This window comes from Copidosoma floridanum, unplaced genomic scaffold (assembly GCF_036245765.1).
Source record: "Copidosoma floridanum isolate Cflo_tuat_1 unplaced genomic scaffold, Cflo_Japanese_pri ptg000026l, whole genome shotgun sequence".
In the NCBI taxonomy this organism is placed as follows: Eukaryota; Metazoa; Arthropoda; class Insecta; order Hymenoptera; family Encyrtidae; genus Copidosoma; species Copidosoma floridanum.
Genome location: NW_028321903.1, coordinates 7614463 through 7637228, shown reverse-complemented (window position 1 = coordinate 7637228; position 22766 = coordinate 7614463). Strand labels below are relative to the sequence as shown.

At 34.6% G+C, this 22766-nt stretch overlaps 1 protein-coding gene across 3 annotated transcripts in view; it reads right to left on the bottom strand.

Moving 5' to 3' along the window:
* Mccc2 (methylcrotonyl-CoA carboxylase subunit 2) overlaps window positions 1-14620 on the bottom strand; it is a 702143-nt gene extending 687523 nt beyond the window's left edge. For all 3 annotated transcript variants that reach the window (XM_089595591.1, XM_089595592.1, XM_089595593.1), the window contains exon 1: window positions 14425-14620. In XM_089595591.1, the coding sequence (XP_089451717.1) occupies window positions 14425-14535 (111 nt within the window). In that variant the 5' untranslated portion in view covers window positions 14536-14620. The remainder of the gene's footprint in view (window positions 1-14424) is intronic.
* Between the last annotated feature and the right edge of the window lie 8146 nt (window positions 14621-22766).

The following is a 22766-nucleotide window of genomic DNA, read 5'->3' as shown; positions in this document are numbered from 1 at the left end:
TGATTTCTATTTTCATTATGTATTGCAATAACGAAAGCGCAAAATTTCTTTCTAATTTTATTGGTAACATATTATGAAAACTGGAAAGACTGACTTGACGTACTATTATTATTGTATAACAGTGATTTCAATCGTTTTTATGTGTTCGAGTACTGGGCATAGGTAAAACCTAATGGTTCCAGTACCTAAAGAGTCTCACAAGCCACCTCATGCAAGTTGCACGAATAAATAATTTTTTTCTCGTTAAGTATAAAGACTTACAAAAATAGAAATTTTGTTTTATCTAAAGAACGATTAAAGGATATCAGAAACATTTTTTTTATCCACTAAAATTAAAAAAAGTTTATTCAAGCTGTTCAATCTACTGGTACAATTTTAGGAAGTGTTCACGTACTGGTACCTTTTACCTTGTAGAACATTGCGATCCGTTGAAATGTTTGTGTCAGTGAAATTAGATTTTAGTTTATTTAATGAGATATAAACTTTGTCGATTACTTGCATTTGAAAAACACCCTTTCTTTCACTACTTGAATACTTAATTTAATTATAAAAAAGATTCATAGCCCTTTTATTATCCTATTATTACGTTAAATGAAAAAACAATAAAGCTCTTTCTGCATGGTCATTACATACCTGTTTAACTTCTCTTACCCCCTATTGTGGTATTTTAAAAACTAATGTCGTTATCTAGTGACCAAGAGTATAGTATGTTCAAAATCGATCCAAACGTAGTATAAGTTATGTGGAGGTTGTAAGGTAAAGGACACAATATTTGACTGAGCACCAACAATCGAACACAGTATTTATGTCATCTGCACGAACGCAAAAGTAAAATTTTGTAATCTACACATTCGCAAAAATCGAAATAAATTAGGTAATCGACTTTAGAAATAAGAAAGTTATGTTTGTAAATTCTTAAAGGTGTACGACTTTTATTTCTTTGAGTATAACCCCGGTTAATTTGTGATGGTAACAATTGGCTAAGAATATTATCTGTACCGAGAAAACTCTAAGATTAGGAACCAACACACAAACAATGATTGTGTTTATATGTCGGAGGGCCGGTTCGTTGCCCTGTGTAAAAAGAGCGAAATTGCTCAGATTGACGATTATATACAATACTAAAAAATAATTATTATTAAGTTTCAAAATTTATCTGTTGAATAATCAATTAATTCCTGCACCATATACAGCAATTGTTTATTGATTATTACTTTATTGAATTCTCCTGAATATTCCCTTAATTTAATTTATTTGATAATTTAATACGTTTTTTAACTTATTCAATATTTTTCTAATTTAATATCTTTTTATTTTATTTTATTCCTGTCCCTTTTTGGGGTCCAGATAATATTCTCAGTTTATATAAACGATTTCAAATCTTAACAGCTATTTTTCTAGTTTTTATCTTAAACTATAAAAAGGAACTCTCAATCTTACGTGGAGGGGAAGGTTTGCTTAAATAAGTACAATCAATTTATTTTTAATTATCTTATATTTATTCAATCATATGATTCTAAGGAAATTATATCTTCAATTTTAACATGTATTAATTGTATTTGAGTAATCGCAATTATTTACGTTAATAATAAAAATATATAATATACTCGATAATTTACTTAAAATTTATCCGCCCTTTTAATAGAGAATTTTACATAAATGACAATTTGAATTTTCCCTCCTTAATATCTCCGCTTATACACGTTAGGTTAGACTAATGCGAATTTTTATTACAACCGTGGAAAGTTAGTGTTAGGTAACTATCTATCTGACCAAGTCACGTAAGGTTAGGTCGTTCTCAGGGCCCTTGGGTGTCTTGAGCACTGCTCAAGTCGTCAACCCAGGAACTTCGCCTAAGAACGTGGTCGCTAACCCTAGTGCCTCGACTACTTGGGGATGCGTCGTCTCCACGCTTAAAGCGGTCGAGCACCGAAAGTCCAAGTAGATACCGGTTAGTGGAAGTGTTACCTTGTTGGTGGTGTACACACTTACTTTTCAGCTATCAGTCTTCGTACTTCGTCTCTTTCTCTCCCTTCGTGCTCGTCGCGGTATTGTACCGGTGCACGGGAAAGTTCCAGGTCTGGGTGAGCAACGGATATACCGCGTACCAGGCTCGCTGGAAGAGGAACTCATTTTTGCATTGCGCACTGGTGCCTTTTATGCTAACGTTATTTCGTTTTGAGTAGCAGGTTTTCCCTTCTTTGGGTGAACGCGCTCTAGCGTTTTCTTAACGTACTAGACGCACATTCCCGGCGCGTGGCGTTCAAATTTGAATTTTCAAATAGGAATTTTTTATAAAATGAAATATGTGTATGTATAAAAAAAAATGTGTCATATTGAATTATCCATTACACGGATTGTTTATTACAAGAAAATATAATAAATACAAGAATATAAATATAAATGTAAAGCGTGTATTATAAATTCTAGGTGATAGAAGTGCCCCCTTGCAGGTGATTAAACTTTAGAAGGCAATCAAGCTCAAAACTGTGTAGAGTTGTCTCGTATTGGGTCCTTTATCGTCATTCAAAAATCCAAACGATCCATTAGGTGGGTACTGAAAGTTTTTGCGGGCAATTAAAAGAACTCAAAAAATTAAGAATGTTATAAAAAAATTTTTGGGTAATGGTAGATAAGCGTCCTTTACCATTCATAATTGGGTAATTCTATCATTACATTTGTATGTTTATATATTTAATCGTAAAAATGGAGCCAATTAATTTTATAAGAACTGATCACTTTGCACTAAAAACTCTTTTTTCACCTTAATCAATTGCTTCAGAGCTTATTCATTTGATAAAACAAAATAACGGTTTTAATTTTATTGTGTTACTGGAACTAATTTGCAAATTAAAAAAAAATGAATGAATTGTTGTATGACCAATAGAATCAAAAAAATTTTCTTTTTATTTTAATCTTTGTAACATTGTTTATGAATATTAGGACGCAAAGTTATAGCATATAACAGCATATGAGTGATACTTTTATTTGATCTTTGTTTAATCACTTCCAACTTACTGTTATGGCATCGACATACTATTGCTTAATACAATAAGGTTTAATTATCAGATTTCAGTACTCTGCGTATCCCACAATCAGAAAAACCCTAATAAATAGTCCTGGCTCAAGCCTGCTGCTGGACCCGGTGAGATTCATCAAGTACATAAATGATTGCTTGTATAGTATCAGTTTTTGTTTTTTTTCTCTGCATTTTTACATAATATTTCTTGTAGGTAGAAATAAATACATGTTGTAATGGTTGCAGAAGTCTGTACAAAAAAGTGGTCTTTTTACTGTTAAATAATAATATTTTTTCAAAAATGTTACGAAACAACTAATGTGCAAAAATTTTGAATGTATAATAGTGATTCTGCTGTAAGTGGTCAAAATCGTGTCCAGAACCCTTGCTATTATACAAGAATCTAAAGTTAAATGTTTTAATTGCGTGAAATTATGTCAAAAGTGTTAAAAAATCTTGGAAAAAACTTTCAAGCCCATACACTGACTTATCGAAGAGATAAATACGAAAAAATAATCAAAATGTCACTTCCATACTATGTTCCCATCTCCATTGCACCCCTAAAATCTCGTGGTAAAAAAAAAAAGTTTTTTTGCCATGTCCTCGCACATACATTGTCAAGTATAGACGTCGTGAGTCAGTTGTAGCGGAAATCGCTGTTTAAACTTACACTGCTATACTTTGTAACCCCTTTTAGTGGTCAATTTTTTAATCTCATATTATAATCATATAAGTGCACAAGCCAAAGCTGTCAAAAACTCTAATCTTTTTAATTGATGCACATTTTAATTTTTCAACTTTCGTGCGTGCAAAAATTTTAGTTACTTCCGTCTGCCCGTGGCTCCAGTACTGTGTAACTCATGCAGGTAATAAAAAATTTTTTCTTGTAATATTAATTGGGGATAGATGTTTTGCAAGTAAAAAAATCGTTTGTGTAAGCTCTATGAGCTGGAATAGTACTCCAAAGCTTGAAATGTAACCTCTGTTCTTCCATTCGCCTCAATGGTAAAAGTGACTCTTTTCCTAGCTTTTGTGCATCAGAGCGTTACGAAACTTTTCCTCCAGTAACATTTAGATGAAGCAAAAGACACATGTATTGATGTATAGTCTAATTGGCCTTTTTTTGCGAGATACATCGGTAAATATCGATTCCACTTCCAACACTAGTAGCAAACAGTACACCTTTTTAGGTGGTTCCAAATGAACTCTAATCAATGACTTATGAAAAATACCATATATCTTTTGATCCAAAAGTTTTGTAGTCAAATGACTTTAGATATTTGTCATGGGTAATATTTGAGGTAAAAATACTATGAATAAGAATTTTTTTTACCAACTTTTTTTTTAATGATTCTTTAAGGCATTTTTAGTTGCATCCGGCAGATTTACCCATATCTATTTTATTTCTTAAAGAAACTTAGAAAGTTTTGTAAGTGTTTTAGTTCTTTGCTTTCTTACATAGCCACTGTAACATACATTCTTACGTAGAACAATATTTTAAGACATATTTTTATGTTAACTTACTCGTAAATTTCAACCAGAATTTTAAATTCCATCCTCTATTGACAGTTCTTAAATAACGGCGTAGTTAAGCTGTTTGCCACTTTTGTGGATATTTTTTATCCTACAGCAAACGTACATTTAATGTTTCAACAATATCCATCGAAGAAATCTGCGTATTATAAATGTTCTAAAATGACATATACTGGCATACAATACTACCCTACTTTAGATAAAATGGTACTACAAAATGTTTTTTACAAGAAATTTGTTTAATTTTCATGGTTGTTACAAACGCAATAAGGAATGGCTATATGTGAGCGTATTTGGTAGGTGCAAGCGTGACATCAAAGATTTTATCATGGAAGAAAACTGTTTTAAAATAATCATAAGAATCGATGAAAGTGCATAGTTTTTTACGGGCCAGCTTAGCTACACAGCTTATTAATTAAATATTAAATCATTCATTTAAATCACATCTAACCACCAAATATCCTCAGTCTCACGGTGATTACATCACCTTTGATACACTACAGTGAATTATTTACTAGATTGATTAATACGAGGTATAATTCTATTTATGGGTATAATTGTATTTATGTATTGTCTGGCCAAAAAAACAAGCTTCATACTTGCTGCACTATATGTACACGCATCAACAATTAGGCAAGTTTTTAATCTGCGTACAGTGCGAGTTCCTAACAGAACTATGTTACATTTTGTAACGTGGTGAATTGAAGATACATCTGAACATGTCACACAGCCCTTGACACTGTCAATAAGTGGCGAAAGTCTCGTAGGTAGCTCTCTCTCTCCTGCATGTGGCTTGCTGAAGAGTACGAAGCCCCAGTATCAGGCCTGAAAGCCATAGCAGTAAGAGAAACTATAGAGCTCGGTCTGACTTCTTTTCCGTTCATCCTATACCCGTACCTCGAGAAAGTGTATGGGCAATGTTAAGAGAATGTATCTGTGAACGGTAGCTATCGGTGTGTCGGTATCCCGAGAGCGGGCGTAGTACTGTGTTGGCTGATAGTGTGTATTGGGCCGCATAGTATACGGTGTGCTTGCGTGGTGAGACAAGGACAGACACTTGAGCTCGCTGTGAGGTTGGCATCGTGATATTACGGCACGGCCTCAGCAGACTCTCGCCTGCCGAGTTACTGTGCCGTTGTGAAGCCGAAGCCTTACTGCCCTATACACACATACATTTAAGCCAGCCCTCACATGGTCACCCAGGTTCCCTAGTGCCCTTGATGCCCGTAGCATCGCCCGGAGCATCGCCAAGTATTCCACCGGGGCAATATACTGGTAAGGAAATACATATAGTGTTGGTGCTGTGTATCAAGTGCACGAAAGTGGTCGTCCCTAATTACCCTTTCTGGATGCCATATAGAGTCAGCTCGAGTCCCCTACTGATAGTTACCAGGTAAACGACATCACTAAATATAAGTTAGTGACAACAGCAAGCCACAACTCAGGATCATTGCCCTTGTAGTGTGCCGTGCTATAACTGTTATTTTAATAACAGCTATCAATAAGAATATATGAGTAGTTAATAGTCAAGTGAGTCGTGTTGTCGTGTCTTGTCTTGAGCGCTGCCGAGAGCAGCTGAGACAGAGTGGCGCCTCAGTGCATGATTAAGAAGTGCTTCTGAATATAAAAGGCTATCCAATTGCGATTGCTGTACGGTATTATCTATTGCTGCAATTGGTATTGCACATTACTGGCTGTACCCGGTCCTTTCCCAATCTCGTTAACTAAACGTTGTACGGCATAACGTAAATAACAGCATTACAGTTAAAGTCATAATAACCACACACGTTAGTTTCAATCGCTGGCTAACGTGTTACAACTTACGTAAATTTATATTTTTATGATACAAAAATGGCCAGCAAGCCCCAAAATGCTCTCACTAATGCAAAGTTCATGCGTGGAGCATTAATTTAAAGCTTTTCTAAATAGGTTTACTTTTTGGGAGCTGTATAGATGCCAAGAGAAGAATAGGACGCCAATCGAAATCCAGCTAAGCTGTACAGATACTGTAGCACCAGCAAGATAAGACAAGAAAAATGCGAACACGACTACCGGAGCACCTAGTAGCTGCTATGTCTAAAGTGACTACCCGAAAAGATACGTGACAGCAGTAACAGTGGCAGCCATTGCTTAAGCGAGAGATAGCAAGTCAGTCTCGAGAAGCGTCTCAAGCTGTACGCCTAAGTGTGAGCAGTAAAAGTTGCGGTTATTTTTGCGGATTTTCGTTGCAAGAGCAGAGAGAGAGAGATAAAGAGAGAGAGAGAGAGAGAGAGAGAGAGAGAGAGAAAAAATTGTCGTGAAGGTGCGTAGAGTGTTAAAAGAAGAAGGGTAAGTGCGTGATTCTAGCAGCTGCTGTGTTTTTCCAAGACGATGAGATCTGTAGGTAGAGGACTACGAAAGTAGCTCAGACCAGAAGAAGAGAGTATGTGAGAGAGTATGTTAGCGTAAGTCAAGGATGAGGAAAAGCCCCTCTTAGTCCAGGACTATTAGGACGAGGTAGATGGCCGCTTGAGGTTTGCTTAGTATGAGACGGAGTCACTACGGTGCAGTCTAGGGGACGATGTAAAGCGTTGTGTTGTGTGTAGTGTAAGAAGATACTGTGTATTAGTGATAAGTGATTGAATAAAAGATTAGTTAGAGGTGTTTGTTAGTGTTAATGTAACAGTTGCTCTCGCAGAATAGGAGGACTCCCACACTATTCTCCCTTTTTTAGGAGGAGAAACCCAAGGTATAACAAAAGACATAGGTCACGTACGTGATCAAAATTTGTCAACGCGGCGTCGACGGCTCTTTTTTATTTTCAGGTAAAGAAGCAGTGTTACAAAATATTATTGCTTTTAGGGAGACGCGCGGGACTTTGTAGTTTTTTCTGAATAAGTGTTTAACGTATTTGAGTGAGTTAGTGTTAGTGGTGCGTGGTGTTTCGTGTAGGACTAGTCTCAGTAGCTAGATACTTGTGCAGGTTATGCAGAGGACTAGTAAGAGTAATACACTACAGAAAAATAATTTATTTCTCGTAAACTTTTGTTGTATTTAGCGCGAGAGTACACTAGCACCGACAGTTGCGCGTAATAGACTGTAAGCTTGGTTAATAACGCGCTGGAGTTCCGATTGACCAAGTAGCTCACTAGAGTTGGCCGAGGATTTGACATCCTGTTATTGTGCGTTTACTGTATTTCCCAGCATTAGTTAGTTAGCATTCTCAGTTACGTCCCCTGGACTAGTGCAAAGTGTATAAGACATACGTGAGTCAGGTCGATCTTGCAAAAACGCAAATCTCTGAGTCTCCCGACCCAGACATACGTGAGCCGTGCCAAGGTGACCATAGAGAAGAAGCCACCCAAGCGAAAGCAGTTAAACCTCTCCAGAGTCAGGCCTTACGTTACACAGATGAAGAACGTGGAGAAGATCCCAAGGATTTCCTAGATCACCTAGATAACTGTCAGGATAGCATGGACATAAGCAACCAAGCTCTCTTGAGATCTCTACCGTGTGGCCTGCTCAAACGGGCTCCGTGCTGGTTAAGGACCAATAAACAGGACTTCATGAACTGGACCGCGTTTTGTAAGTCTTTTAAGAGGCAAGGTGGTGGAAGGAACCAGAAAAAAGTCTACTTCAGGACTTTTTTTATTATCCGGGGTATTATTTTATTGATTATTAGTTAACAAAATAATTATTAATAATTAAATTTAATCATTTTAAATAAATTTTATTGTGAAATATCGCACGCAGCCCCAATCTTAAACTTTGTACTTGAAAGTACAACCTATCACTCGCTAGGTAGCAACTACTAGTTTTTAGAGAACATCGCTAGTAAAAAAGTTACTTATAGTACATAAAAAGGACTGCGCAATGATCCAAGAGCAATCAACTTTGATCGTGCAAAATTGTGTATAGCATGTATCTTATTTTTCCCAAGTGTCTTCATATAAAGCAGTGGTAGAAGAATGTACGTGTTCGATAAACATCACTGTACGTAAAATTCGTCTCTCACTTTACTTCTACCTCTCTACTCTTCTCTCCTTTGTTCTTACTTCGTCTAAGCTAAAAGCTCATGACCTCTTCACCTCTCAACCAAGAGTGGAGACAATTGACCCTTGGTCAGTGAATAGACGACTGTCTCTCACAAGGCTACAAAGTGGTAACTTCTCAAGAGTTTCTTCTTAGGAAATCCACTTGGGACGGAGCCACACAGTTCCTGGAAGACGTTTTCAAAACTTCTCCACCACACCCTCTCGAAACGATAAGAGGTGATCTTACCCAACGGGTTAGGACCACCCTAAACAATTCTAGTACTTTTGCCCCACAAGGCCAAATCCCCACCCACTTCCCCGTCACTTTTCCAGAGCTCTTGGAAGGGCCAAAACTCCTTATCCGCAGTGCTGTCACCCCTCCAGGATCTAAAGGCATCTTGGCCCAGGGGCGGTCACCAAGCCAACACAAAACTACCCAGACGAGGATAGAATAGTTAAAATATATTTAGTCATCGTTATTTTGCAATACACACACATATATATATATATATATATATCAACCACCCGGGTGACTAGACCTCCCTGGTCTCTAAGGATCACTGCCCAGCCCCCACACAGCTACGGCGATCCAGACCTGAAGAAACGACGATTCTACCACTCCTACAGCATTGGCTGTGATACCACCATCGTTGTTAAGCCTAAAGGATCGTTTTGACTCATTTGAAAGTGACTCTCTCTATCCCCAACAACCCTCCACAGTTTAAAACTACCCACCCCAACAAGCTGCTGTTAACATCGTATACACCCGGACTTGAGGAAAGACTGAGAAAGTCTTTGTTTTCTTAACCTACTTCCGGTGCGTTGCCTCAAAATTAAAATTCTCCCTGTCTGAAAAGACTTTGGCTGATGAGGCTTACCGAAATCTTCTACCGGAGTAACAAAAGCCCATAGGCTTATATTAGGCCCATAAGCCTAAAGGACCTGAATTGATGATATCGGCCCGCTTAAACCATGAATGTTCAACGTGCCGTGTATTTAAACTCCACACCAAAGACGAGAATCTCAGAAGTAACTGATTTGCCAGAAAGACTCAAGAGTCGGAATGAAGCTCCTTTAAAAAACAACGTTCAAAAAATGATTTCCTGCTTAATAGAGAGATCAGTTCAAACCCAGACCCACTCACGACCACATTAGTACTCAACCTAAGCGATGAGGACGTACACGCGCAACTGTCTGTAATGAGGGTCCAAGTGCACAGGGATAGTCAAAAACAAACGCATGGACCGTTTTCAAGGACGACTCGGCAGGACTGGATAAATAACCTGGCATGGAGACAAACAATAAGTCCAGTAACAGTAACACTTGCTCCGCCAGCTACGACTAAATCTGAGAGCTTGTGTCACGGGGTCTGCTTCCTTTGTGAGAAAGTAGGACACCGAGCGGCTGAGCATACTCCGATCTAGTGTTTTGCTTGCCAAGGAAAGAGACATTTGGTTTATCACTTTTCAAAGATGACTTTACCCCTTGACAGTAGCCAAAATTTCAACTTCTCTGGATGTAATTTCAAAACATGAAAGAACTGTGAGGAACTAAAAAAGAAGATGGACAAACTTAAGACAGAGATAGAATTGAGGAATGCCAGACTAAAAGGAAACCATAAGGGACACAGCACTTATGAAAGGATAGGATAAGCAGCTCGGGACGACGATAGAGACCATTTCAAGGTTTAAAATGCTGACCAAGGACCAGATGGATGCTATTAGGGAGACGTCATTGAATAATCACAGGACCACCATTCTGTGCAGAGACAACGTACGTACTCTTCCTTCTTTTCATTACTTTATAAAGGAGCTGGATCAGCAAGATCATGCTGGTAAGAATCGGCTTTCAAGCAACCAGAGAGGTGATTAAGCCTAGGGCTTATAACAATGCAAAAATGGCCTTTATGCCCAAAAATGCTCTCGCTAATGCAACGTACATACGTGGAGCATTAATTTAAAGCTTTTCAAAATTAGTTCGTACTTTGAGTGCTGTGTTTACACTGAGAGATGGAGGAGAGGACGCTTAAGGTCAACCAGCTGACCCTCAGACACACAGCAGTGCCAGCGAGAAAGGACGAAAAAAATGCGAACGCGACTACCAGGACGCACAGTAGCTGCTATGTCAAGAGTGACTGCAGGGGAAGATACGTGGTAGCAGCAACGGCAGCAGACATTGCTCAAGCAGGAGATTGTGAGTCAGTCTCGAGGAGAGTCTCAAGCTGTACGCCTAAGTGTGAGCAGTGAAAGTTTCCGTGATTTCTAAGGATTTTTGTGAAGAGAGTTGAGAGAGAGAAATAGAGAGAGAGAGAGAGAGTTCTCAAGAAGGTGCATAGAGTGTTGAAAGAAGAGAGGTTTGTGTGAGAGTCTAGCAACTGCTGGATTTTACCAAGACAACCAGGTCTCAAGGCAGATGAGTACGAAAGCAGCTCAGACCAGTAGAAGAGAGTAGGAAAGAGTAAAGACAAAGAGCAGAACGATAGGACGAACGACCCGTTTGAAGACCCTGGACAACATCGCGCTGGGTTAGACTAACGGTTGTTTGACCAGAGAAAAAGAGAGTTTAGCGTACACAGTGAGAGAGATAGAGAAAGAGAAAAAAGTAGTGTGTGGATTGACGAGACGAGGTGTAAGAGAGACCGCAAGGTGCATGCTTGGGAGTTGCCGCTATTGTTTGTGCATTTTGCCGTGTGTGAGGATAGATAGCAGAGTTGTGTGAGAAAGATAGCAGAGAAAGAGAGAGAGAGTACTTTTTTCGAGTAGAGAGATGATGATGATGAAACAAGTTTTTTAATGCCTAGATGTGATAAACCGTATGGCAACTAAAATACATAGTAATTTCAATTTGATACATAATAATATGTACGTACATTTAATAAGCGTTCGGTAAATGGCACGTGGCAATTGTACAAATAATGTAGTTCGCAGTTTACTTACAGAATTAGTGAGTTAAGTTACTACCAAACTACAAAATTTAAAACAGAATTTTGATAATTTTAGCATAGTGTGTAACATACCATTAATAATTACAACATAAATAATAATAACAATGGTAGTTAGCACAGTAACGTTCAAAAATATGGAAAATAGGTAACGTAAGGTAGATGTAGAAAACACCCGGGTAAAAACACAGTACGACTACCTATACCACGGGGCTCAAAACAAGGCACGATAATACAGAGCCGTCCCTCAGCCTCCAACAAGTAATTAAAAACGCCCTTTTTTGAAAGATTTGACAGTACTCACCGATCTCACCCCTGCGAGAATGTCTTCCCATAGTTTTAACGCACTCAGGGCAAAAGAGCTTGTACATAACTGTTCACGCAAAAGGAATCGAAAAACCAATGGACTCGTGCCTAGAGAGAGAGAGAGAGAGAGAGAGAGAGAGAGAGAGAAAGAGAGAGAGTAAGAATGTGGAGAGCAAGAGCGAGCAGAGCAGAGAGAGAGAGATAGAGAATATAGTAGAGTGTGAGATTATAGACGGAGTATAATTGTGTGTATGTTAGCGTGGGTCTAGCACGAGAAGAAGCCCCTCCTGGTCCAAGATGAGCAGGACATGGTGAATGGGTGCTTGTGGCTCGCGTGGTGCGAGACGGAGTCGCTGCAGTGCAGTTTAGGGGATGATGTTAAGCGTTATATTGTGTAAAATATAAGGAGATACTGTGCATTAGCGTTAAGAGATTAAATAAATAAATAGTTAGACATTTGTTGGTATAAGTTTAATAGTTCTCATTGTAGAACGGGAGAATTTCAGCACCAGTACCCCTTTCTCAGGAGAAAAGACCCAAGGTGTAAGAAGGACATAGGTGACATACATGACCGAGATTCGTCAACGCTGCGTCGGCAACTCTTTTTATTTTTAGGTTAAGAAACTGTATTATAACTAGACACATGGAAAAAAGGAATAAATTTTAAAGTTATTTCTCAGATATACGTATATTTATAGTATAGGCTTTTTTTAATTTTTTGTTCGTGTTCTTGACTTCAGAGTTTGGCATAAACGACTTTAAGGTGGTACACAGTCTTTGTACTATCCATTGGTGTCTCGTAAGACTGTCACACCTAAGAATATCATATACCAGGCCTTATATGTATCCGTATAGATATAAGCTTGCTTGTTTACGTGCCGAAGTTAGCCTCTGTTTTTGGACTTTTAGTACGTCATATTTTTTTTCTACTCGGCAACCTTGGACATTTGCAAATTCATTGGAAAAAATACTTTTACAGCAACCTGCTGCTAAGTTATAGAGTATAAGGCTTGATTTTTAGCCTAAGAAAGCTGAAACTTCTAGTGAAAAAATCAATATGCCTCTTAAATCCGATGCGGAAATTTAAAATTTTGAAAGTTTTTTTTTATTGGTTGACAGCATGCTTTAAAATCGCAACTGTACATCTGTTAAGTGATACTTCATCACAGATTTTAGTTTCTGTGCAATAGCTCGGCTTTCAAAAAGGTGATGAGCCTCCTCAAGTCATTCCAAGGATTCAGTTTTTTTTTTTTTTAATGCAAGAGAAACTTTGATCTTTTCACATATTTAAGAAAAATAATGTTTTTATACACGAAGTGAAGAATGACAAGCTCCTGTCTTATAAAAAATTTAACTAACCCATTTTTAAAACGTCTGCTCTGTACATTATTAAGAAAACACCTGTTATTAACTCACTTCTTCATAATCAAATATTAAAAATATCTATTAAAAAATAATAAAACGTCTATTTAAGATTTCTTTTGTCATTGTTCTTGTCTACTGGTATAAATTCTTTAATATTTCTAAAAAAAAAGTTCTAAAAAAAAGTAGTAAAATTTTTTGAAGAAGTATTAAGATTTAATGAAAAATAATATCTTACTCTACAATTTAAAGAAGAACGGTGTTTGTCAGCTATTTTATAAAATATTAGAATGGAAGTTAGCAGTGCTTGTTAAGCTCCTATGAAATTAGCATGTTTATAAAAACTCATTCTTACATCTCTTGAAAATTCATAAGAACCTTTGCGTTCCAGGAAACTAATTTTTTCGAGTGGTATAAGATTCAATCGAGCAAGAATTTGAAACCTTCTTGATATTCTAGACTTCAATTAAGCAGACTATTTAGAACGTCGAAAAAAATGCAACAAGCTACGTTTGGAGTAATAAAGATAAATAGAGTGAATGAGGGTGCATTAAGTACAATATAACTATTGATTCAAATCAGAACAAGTATCAATAAATAATGATAACAGTTTGAAATTATCTGTTTCTGAATTGTTATAATAATAATTTAATTACATTTTTTGCAAGTTATTATAAAACATTATTTATACTTAATGATGTATGATATTTTTGCTTCTTAATATTTTATTCAAGTGGAATAATGTGGTCACTATAAATAAAGTTTAATTAGGGATGAGTTTTTTTTAAGAGCATAAATGCAAAATACTGTTGCAATACTTGATCAGTTGTACTTCTTAACATTATACCTTCATTAAAAATGAAAGCTTGCTTTACCATGTTACTGTGTGGACACAAACTTCTACTACTACCTATTCATATGCACATATTCACACGTAACATAGTGCGTGTGTGTATATTACCTAACAGCACTCAACCTCTCCCAATATAAAGTGTGAGACAATTACGACATACAGGCAGCTTGTTTTAAAGTATTTTAATAAATAACTTCTACATGTCTGATATTTATAGTAAGATAAGGTAACTCTGAGTATGTTTTTATTTTATTTGATTAACATTTTTTTTAATTATCACAATAGGATAGTAAAAATTTTTTTCTTAACTGAGCAAAAAAACTAGATCACCAAATTAATTGTAACAAATAGTCTTATTCGAACATGATAGTTTATTTAAAATCATCATTGAACTCACCTGATATTCTTTTGAATTTACGTTCTGCGTGTTACCAATAACGTAGGTGGCTTTACCAAACTTTCTCTTCACAATTTTAAAATGATTGATAAATACACACTTTCGCAGCATTTTAAATTAAATGACAATTTTTTTTATACTCAAAACATTTAAGAATTAAAAAATGTTCTTGTCATGCCTTCTACTCAAATACGACCTCGTGATTTTATGTACAGATTGTGTGTGGGTCTATACGTTATCTTCATTTGATAACAAATCTAAGTGGTGACATCTCTCTTATAATAGAGATATCTCGCTTTAAAACTGTCTTCTTAGCTAGTCAATTTTTACATTTTTATTATCATTTGAGTCACCTGTTATCATCCTTAACTTCTTAGTTTTATATAAACATTCTGGAATGCTATTCTTAGTATACGTTGTAATGGAAACGTAGCACTCTGACGCTCATTATTTCTGTACAAACACTTGTCCTTATATACATAAATGCATACACCTGGGGTCTGATTATGTTCTTCGATATACGCAATAGCTTTCGAGATTTACAGTCATAATATACCTTTGAACATCAAAAAGTAAACTTTTTGTTACGCTATCGTCATGAAGTGAGTAGTGTGACGGTAAATCTCAAACCGTATTGCGTATATCGAATCACGCAATTAGACCGCTGTATTCATACTTGTACTGATTGACGTATGTTTGAACATAACCTGAAACTAATTTCGGTATACATACCTATTCGTACCTATATCTAGATACCTTTACATACATATTACTTATTAAGGATTGTGTGAGACTTTTGACAGTAAATTAAATTAATTATTTGATTTTGTAAAACTGTAAATTACTTTTACAGTTGTCTGTTCAAATGGCTAGCAAAAAGTGTGTGTTAAAGAAACTTTTAAGCAAAGTGCATACACTTCCGTTTTCATCAAATGACTGGAACATATATTTTTAAAATCTTAGAAAACTTAAAATTTTTTGTTTTAAATTGGGTACAACTATTTCTTGAAGAAGAAATAGACTACTTATACGTTTTTGTTTAACAACAGTCTGCATTAAAAATTCTATTCTAACAAAAGTTATTTGATGTTTCGTATTTTTTTTTATCTTTGGTACTGTAAACAGTTTAAAAGTTGGTATAAACTGTTGATTTTATTCAATGTTTATTTTAGTGATGAAATATAGCATCAATCGTTATTTGTTTAAATTTCTGCATTAAATTTGAATATCTATTTATTACTTTTATTTCTTACATACTCTGACAGAATGTTTCGAATATCAGATCACACAATAGTTTTGCATACATGCTTGCTACACTGAGAAAAATGATGTTATAAATTTTATTTTAACAATACTAAAAATTATGATATTTTTTAGGAAAGCTAAGACATACTTACTTAATGACGTATCCGCTGTTAACACATTGGTCTACAGGAAACCCTTTGGTTTTTAACTTTATTCTGCATTACATATAAAGAGCACACGTTCTTACATATTCTTTATGAAAGATTGCGCAGACATTATATATCGTGGTCTAGTGGTTGTAGAGCCTGATGCGGAGGCCGAAGGATGGAGGTTTAATTCCATGTTACTGCGTATCTTTTTTGAAATAAAGACATTTTTAAAATTTATAAGTATCTGTAGAAAAAAATATCAATGTATATAGAAACTATATAAATCTTAAACTTCTGTTAATTGATGTATTTTTTCTGTGGAATATATTTATAATTTTTCCTAAAATAAGTATTTAATAAATGACTATGGCAGCATATTAGGTATGATAATTTATCAAATGTTCTGACAACCTTTAACATTTAAGAAGGATTATATATTTTACATACTTATTTAGTATGCATGTATGTGGACTATACCTTACAAGCAAACAAGAATGTAATATGGGACATTTTATCCAAAACCGTATCTCGTGTAAGAAGATATTGATTTAAAAGCTTCTTAAAATAATCAAGAAACATTTTTTGCTAAAGGCACAGTAGAACAAAGACCATGAAAAAGTATTGCTCTAGCTTAAAATACACAAAGGGGCTCAATTAGCGTTACGGGCCCGTGTGTCACTCGTAAGTTTGCAGTTTTGACGGCGCCAGGAAGCAACATCTGGAGTTTTTAATTCATCTACGGTATTCGTTCCGTACAGCAATCTGAAACAGTGCTCCCAGCATGGGTAAAAGTGGCGGTACTCATGAGAAATGGGTCATGACATTTCATACATTTTTTGGAGGCATTAATGGATCTCTTATGATATAGTTAGGTTTTTTAAATGTTGTTAATTAGTTTTGAGCTGACAGTAATTTTGCCACTGTTTCACGATGAAAAAAAATTTTTTCATAAAAAATACAGTGAGTACGTATAAACAATTTTTGCCGTTGGTGACGCTGTTTCAATACTATCCATGTTTTAATAACATTTTAAGATTAGAAAATCAAAAAAATCAAGATCTAACAACATTTTTTCTCTGTGCAGACTTTGAATACAAATTACAACCAATACATAAGGTGTAGATAGCCATACAGCATCATAAAAATTTAAGTGTGAGATTTTTTATGTAAAGTGCAATTTTGATAACGCTTAATCATGATAAATATGTTATAGACAAGACAATGAAAATGTTAGAGATTCGGCCACATGATGTTAAAAAAATGCATAATTTTTCCTTGGAGCTGCAAAGTATATAACAATCTGGGGCCTATGAGATCTCTTACTTAACAAGAAGATTTCAATTGTTTTGATACTGACAGGTGTTGGATATGTGAAAAAGCAACTAAGAATTTAACAAAATTTATGACCACTGTCATTCAACTAGGAAGTCAGAAGTAGACATTTACCTTATTTCAACATTTCTTTCTCAAAGATAAGTTCTTATTTTCATTATTTAGATATCGAGGACCTGCACATAGTAAATGCAATATTAAGTACCCGGACTCACGATCCATGCCCATAGTTTTTCATAATCTAAGTAATTATAATGCACTTTTATTTATAAACAACTTATAACTTGTTTTCTTAGACGAGTACAAATAGTTTTCCAAAGGAAAGAAAAGCATATTTCTTTTACAAATTATTTTAAAGAGACGAGCATTACCTTACGCTTCATTGACTCGTCTCAACTTTTACCATCAACTCTAGATAAATTCACATCCTACTTGGAGAAGTAAAATAGTTGAGATTATATTTTCAGCCAAGATAATGCTTACTCATCAGACCAAATTAATATGTTCAAAACAAAAGGTTTGTTTTCATACGATAATGTGCCGTAGTATGAAAAACTAAGAGAAACTGAGCTTCCTTCTCGAAAGAATTTTTACAGTATAGATTATGAGACACACTTATAAGTTATGCGGATTATATACACCCTCAAACTATATAAAAAAAATTTGATATTAAAAACCTTGGCGAATACTCAGACTTATATCTCAAAACTAATGTGCTTCTATGAATAGAAGTTTTTGAAAACTTTAGGAATAATTGTTTAAAAATATATAAATCAAGTCCCGTGTACTGTTTTACCACACCAGGATTGACTTGAGATGCTATGTTGAGAAAAAAACAAACTTTAGTTGTTACATACTCAAGTACATCTAATATAACTAACGTACAAATTGGTAATAAATAATTTAGTTTTGTTTTCAGATTTCACTGGAACTTATCACTGATATTAATATTTTATTGTGTGAAACATTTTATGGCTGGCAGTGAACAGCCGTGTAAGGGGAAATATGCAACGAAAAGTCTGGTCCACTCCTCAGTAGCTGTTCACTGTACCACTGAGATTTGTTCTCTCTCCCTCTCTCTACGTATATATGGGACATTCCACGTCAACGCAAACGCTCAAAATATAGATTTTGCTTTAATCTAGCGCAATCGATAGTACTCATCGAGAAAACAATCCCCTAATTTTTTCAGATTTTTTGACCCACCTCATAACCGTCAGTGACGGTCACAAAATCGGAATTTTTCTCTCTAGACGGAAAATCTTTATTTTTTCTCTGGAAAATTAAAAAAAAAATGTACAATGTAGGGGTGGTTTTCTCTGTATTCTTTCGCGTAGATTAGAATAAAAATATTGAAAAAATGTTTGGGGGTGGTTTCCACCCCTGAAATTGCCATTTTCAAGTTTAAAGTCGAAATTTCGAAAAGTATGCCATGATTTTTTTTTATTCTTTATTTTCCATTTTAGAACTTTTTTAATCCCCTTTCAACTCGTCAAAGTCGCATAATCGGCGTCACCCGTTAACTTGCCCAAAACAAAGGTTGAGGGCAAAACTCCATGAATTTATCATTATATCTTGTTGCATAACACAAAAATAATCTAGTTTGGTATGTATTCCTACGTTTTTGAGGTCGCTTATTACGAATCAAGGGTTAAATTTTCGAAAAACAAAATGGCAGATCCAATGTGGTGGCTAATATTTGAAAAATTTGAAAATTTCCAAATTCTACAAATACTACTGTAATCTACATTAAATGATACGTAAAGACTGTATTTTGTATATTTTTTATTAAAGTCGCCATTACAGAGAAAAAAATTCATTTAATTTTTCGTTTTTGAAGTTTTCGTTTGAGAAAAAAATTTATCTAAATTTTTGAGGTCGCTGATTACGAATCAAGGGTTAAATTTAAAAAAAAACAAAATGGCGGATCCAATATGGCAGCCAATTTTTGTAAAATTCAAAAATTTCCAAATTCTAAAAATACTACTGTAATCTACATCAAACTTAACGTAAGGAATGTATTTCGTATATTTTTTATTAAAGTCGCCATTACAGAGAAAAAAATTAATAACAATTTATTTTTTCAATATATACATTATTACTGGTTGATTAAATCTTTAATGATATTAGAGAATTTAGAAATACCATTTGATTAGGCAGGAGCGGATCAGTGAGGAAAAGGCTTTACATAACAATTCCAGCATAAAAAGAAGATACATGTGTTCTTACAAAAAATACAACAGATTGCCAAATATTCAATTTGAATACTTAGACTCAGCAGTTTACGATGTAATAAAAAAGAACTAAACAAGAGATTCTTAAACTACTGTAAGATTGAATCTCTTCAGAAAAAGCACTGTCTTATTGTTTTAGAAAATGGTAACGTGCATGCAAAAAAACACTCTGGGTAAGGTCTTTATAAAGATTTCGAAATTTTATAATTTTGTAAAATTTTTTTTTTGGTTTAAGGATTACTATTTTTTATCTGTGATTCGAAATAAAAATATTGATTATATTTTTCTCATGAGATGCCACTTAAGTTTTTTTTTGATCAATTCTACAATAAACAAGTAGCACTCCGGGAGTGCAGCCAGAAGTGAAAACTTGAACTTATGGCGCGTTGGGCACTTTTTTGGGTGAGCATTTTTAGGTGCGCTTGCGACATAAGAAATGGTACATAAAAAAATCAAGTTTCTCAAAGCAATGTGGGCACTTCTTGAATGGACATGAAGTATAATAATATAGAAACTATATTTGAAAGAAGTGGTTTTATTTAAATGAATAAATATTAGTAAATAGTAAATACAAAATTTATCAATTTTTTTAACACAATACCATAGCAGCAACACAAGTCAAATGAAATATAAAAGTAAATAAATTTTCCACTTAATATTCATTTATAAAATAAATATAAAAAACTCTCGATCTCGTCTGTCGCGAGGGCACGAACGAATGCCCATGCAAAGACTGCGTATCAGCGTTGGTCTGAGCATTATTCCACGCTCACAGTTCATGCTTGATCGCACATAGCGCCGCTGACTGGATCCCACCGAGAACTACGTCGCGCGAGAATTCGAATTTAAGATCGTATGATTTTTTCAACAGACAGTAGGCGCGAAAATTCAAATTCGAAAGAATTCTTGGTATACTATTTATGTATGTAATCATACAACATTATCTAATATTTTTAGGCATTAATTAGCCAATACATACAAAGATTTCTTTCGAATTTAAATTTCTGCGCCTACTGTCTGCTGAAAAAATCATACGATTTTGAATTTGAATTCTCGTGCCAAGTAGTTCGCAGTGAGATCCAGACAGTGGCGCTATGTGCGATCAAGCATGAACTGTGAGCGTGGAATAATGGCTCAGGCCTCAGGCCTCAGACCAACGATGCTGCGTATAGCATGCAGCACTCTCGCATATCTATACACTCTGAGTATACATACAGGTATGTAATCTCGTATGTCGTGAGAGCACGAACGAATGCCCATGCAAAGAGCACGTACAGTATACATATATTATAAGAATACACGCGGAGTATATCTGTGTAAAATCTCGTCTGTGGCGAGAACGGCTAAAAATGCTCACCCACAAAAGTGCCCAACGTGCCATAAGAAGTTTTCACTTGAAAAATCTTTAATTACTAGTAAATTGGAAATAAAAAAATAAAACAAAGAATAAACATCTTTAATCTTTTATTTAGGCATTCCTTATTTATTTTTCTTGCACACATACAACAAATATATTTTCGAACAAATCCACATTATATTGACAAAATTTTGCAATACAGATGGCTTCAATGTAGAGTCTGATATTTTTTTGTTAAAAAATTAAACTTTCAATAAGCAATCAGTATCAAAAATGACAAAGGTAATAACCAGTTAAAAAAATGAATCCTAACTTGTCATGAACAAATTACTAAAATCGTAAATCGTGAATACATAAACTATTATTCAAGAAAATTGAATGAATTTTTTTCTCTGTAATGGCAACTTTAATAAAAAATATTCAAAATACATTCTTTACTGAGAATTTGATGTAGATTGCAGTAGTATTTTTAGAATTAAAAAATTTTTGAATTTCACAAACATTGGCCGCCATATTGGATCCGCCATTTTGTTTTTTTGAAAATTTAACCCTTGATTCGTAATCAGCAACCTTAAAACTGTAGAAATACATACAAAACTCGATTATTTTCAGGAGTTTTGCCCTTAACCTTTGTTTTGGGCAAGTTAACGGGTAACGCCCATTATGCGACTTTGACGAGTTGAAAGGGGATCAAAAAAGTTAAAAAATGAAAAATAAAGAATAAAAAAAAATCATGGCATACTTTCCGAAATTTCGATTATAAACTTGAAAATAGCAATTTAGGGGTGTAAACTACCCCCAAACATTTTTTAAATGTTTTTATCCTAATCTACGTGAAAGAATACGGAGAAAACCATCCCTATATTGTACACTTTTTTTTTAATTTTCCAGAGAAAAAATAAAGATTTTTGGTCTAGAGAAAAAAATTCTGATTTTGTGACCGTCACTGACGGTCATGGGATGTGTCAAAAAATCTGAAGAAATTAGGGGATTATTTTCTCAATGAGTACTATCGATTGCGCTAGATAAAAGCAAAATCTATTTTTTTAGCGTTCGCGTTGACGTGGAATGTCCCATATGTACATATATATACATGCAGTGAAACTTGTATATTCATATATTCGTATATATGGTTCATTGTCGTGTATAAATATCTTTTTGTTGTAAAGTACGTTTATGGATATATTATCAATCTACACACTCTACATTGCCATGAAGAAGTATACGTGTGCATATATAAGATAACATCATACATGTACTGTATACCTAGCATATACATAACACATGGCACAGACATTGTATATATGTGTATACTTTATATATAATGTATGTGTGTATTATACATAATTTCGTGTGTGTATATTATTTATAATATATGTGTAAATAAAATATGTCTAAATAAAATTACCAAATTTTATTGACTTCGACAATTGAACCCAGATCATTCGGATTCGTAGTCAGGGACCTAATCGATTGTGCTACTCAGCACGCTGATTTGTTTTCTGTTCTTAGTACTTAAGGATATTAACTGAAGAACTTCTGAATTAGAAAATTTAACGATAATTGGGCGTTTCGTATGTTTAATGTAATTCAAATCACTATTATAAAATGAAATATTTCTGATTCTTATTAAGTGGTCTCATAATGTTGAGGCCGTGTTTCAAAGCTCGTTTTCTTATATCTTGTAACGGTTTAATAAACAGAAAAAGTGAAAATACTAGCATGTAGGGTGGAAAATTTTCTGTTAAAAAACACTTTAACTTGTGTCTTAATAAGCGTTAAATATTGAGAATAATAACTTTCAAATTATAAAAGGCATTTTAGCAGTGCCTGTAAGCGTAAGTGAGATAGAGAGAGCCATTGATCGTCTGCTTTGTTGCCGAGCTTGTTCTCTTTCTACTGTTCTCATACAGGTAAGCTTTTTTTATTGATTTTCTTAATATTTTGCGCTTGTAAAAAATAATAAATTATTAGTAGAATTAGTATTTTTTATTTATTATTTTTAACAAATTGGTTCTTTGTAAA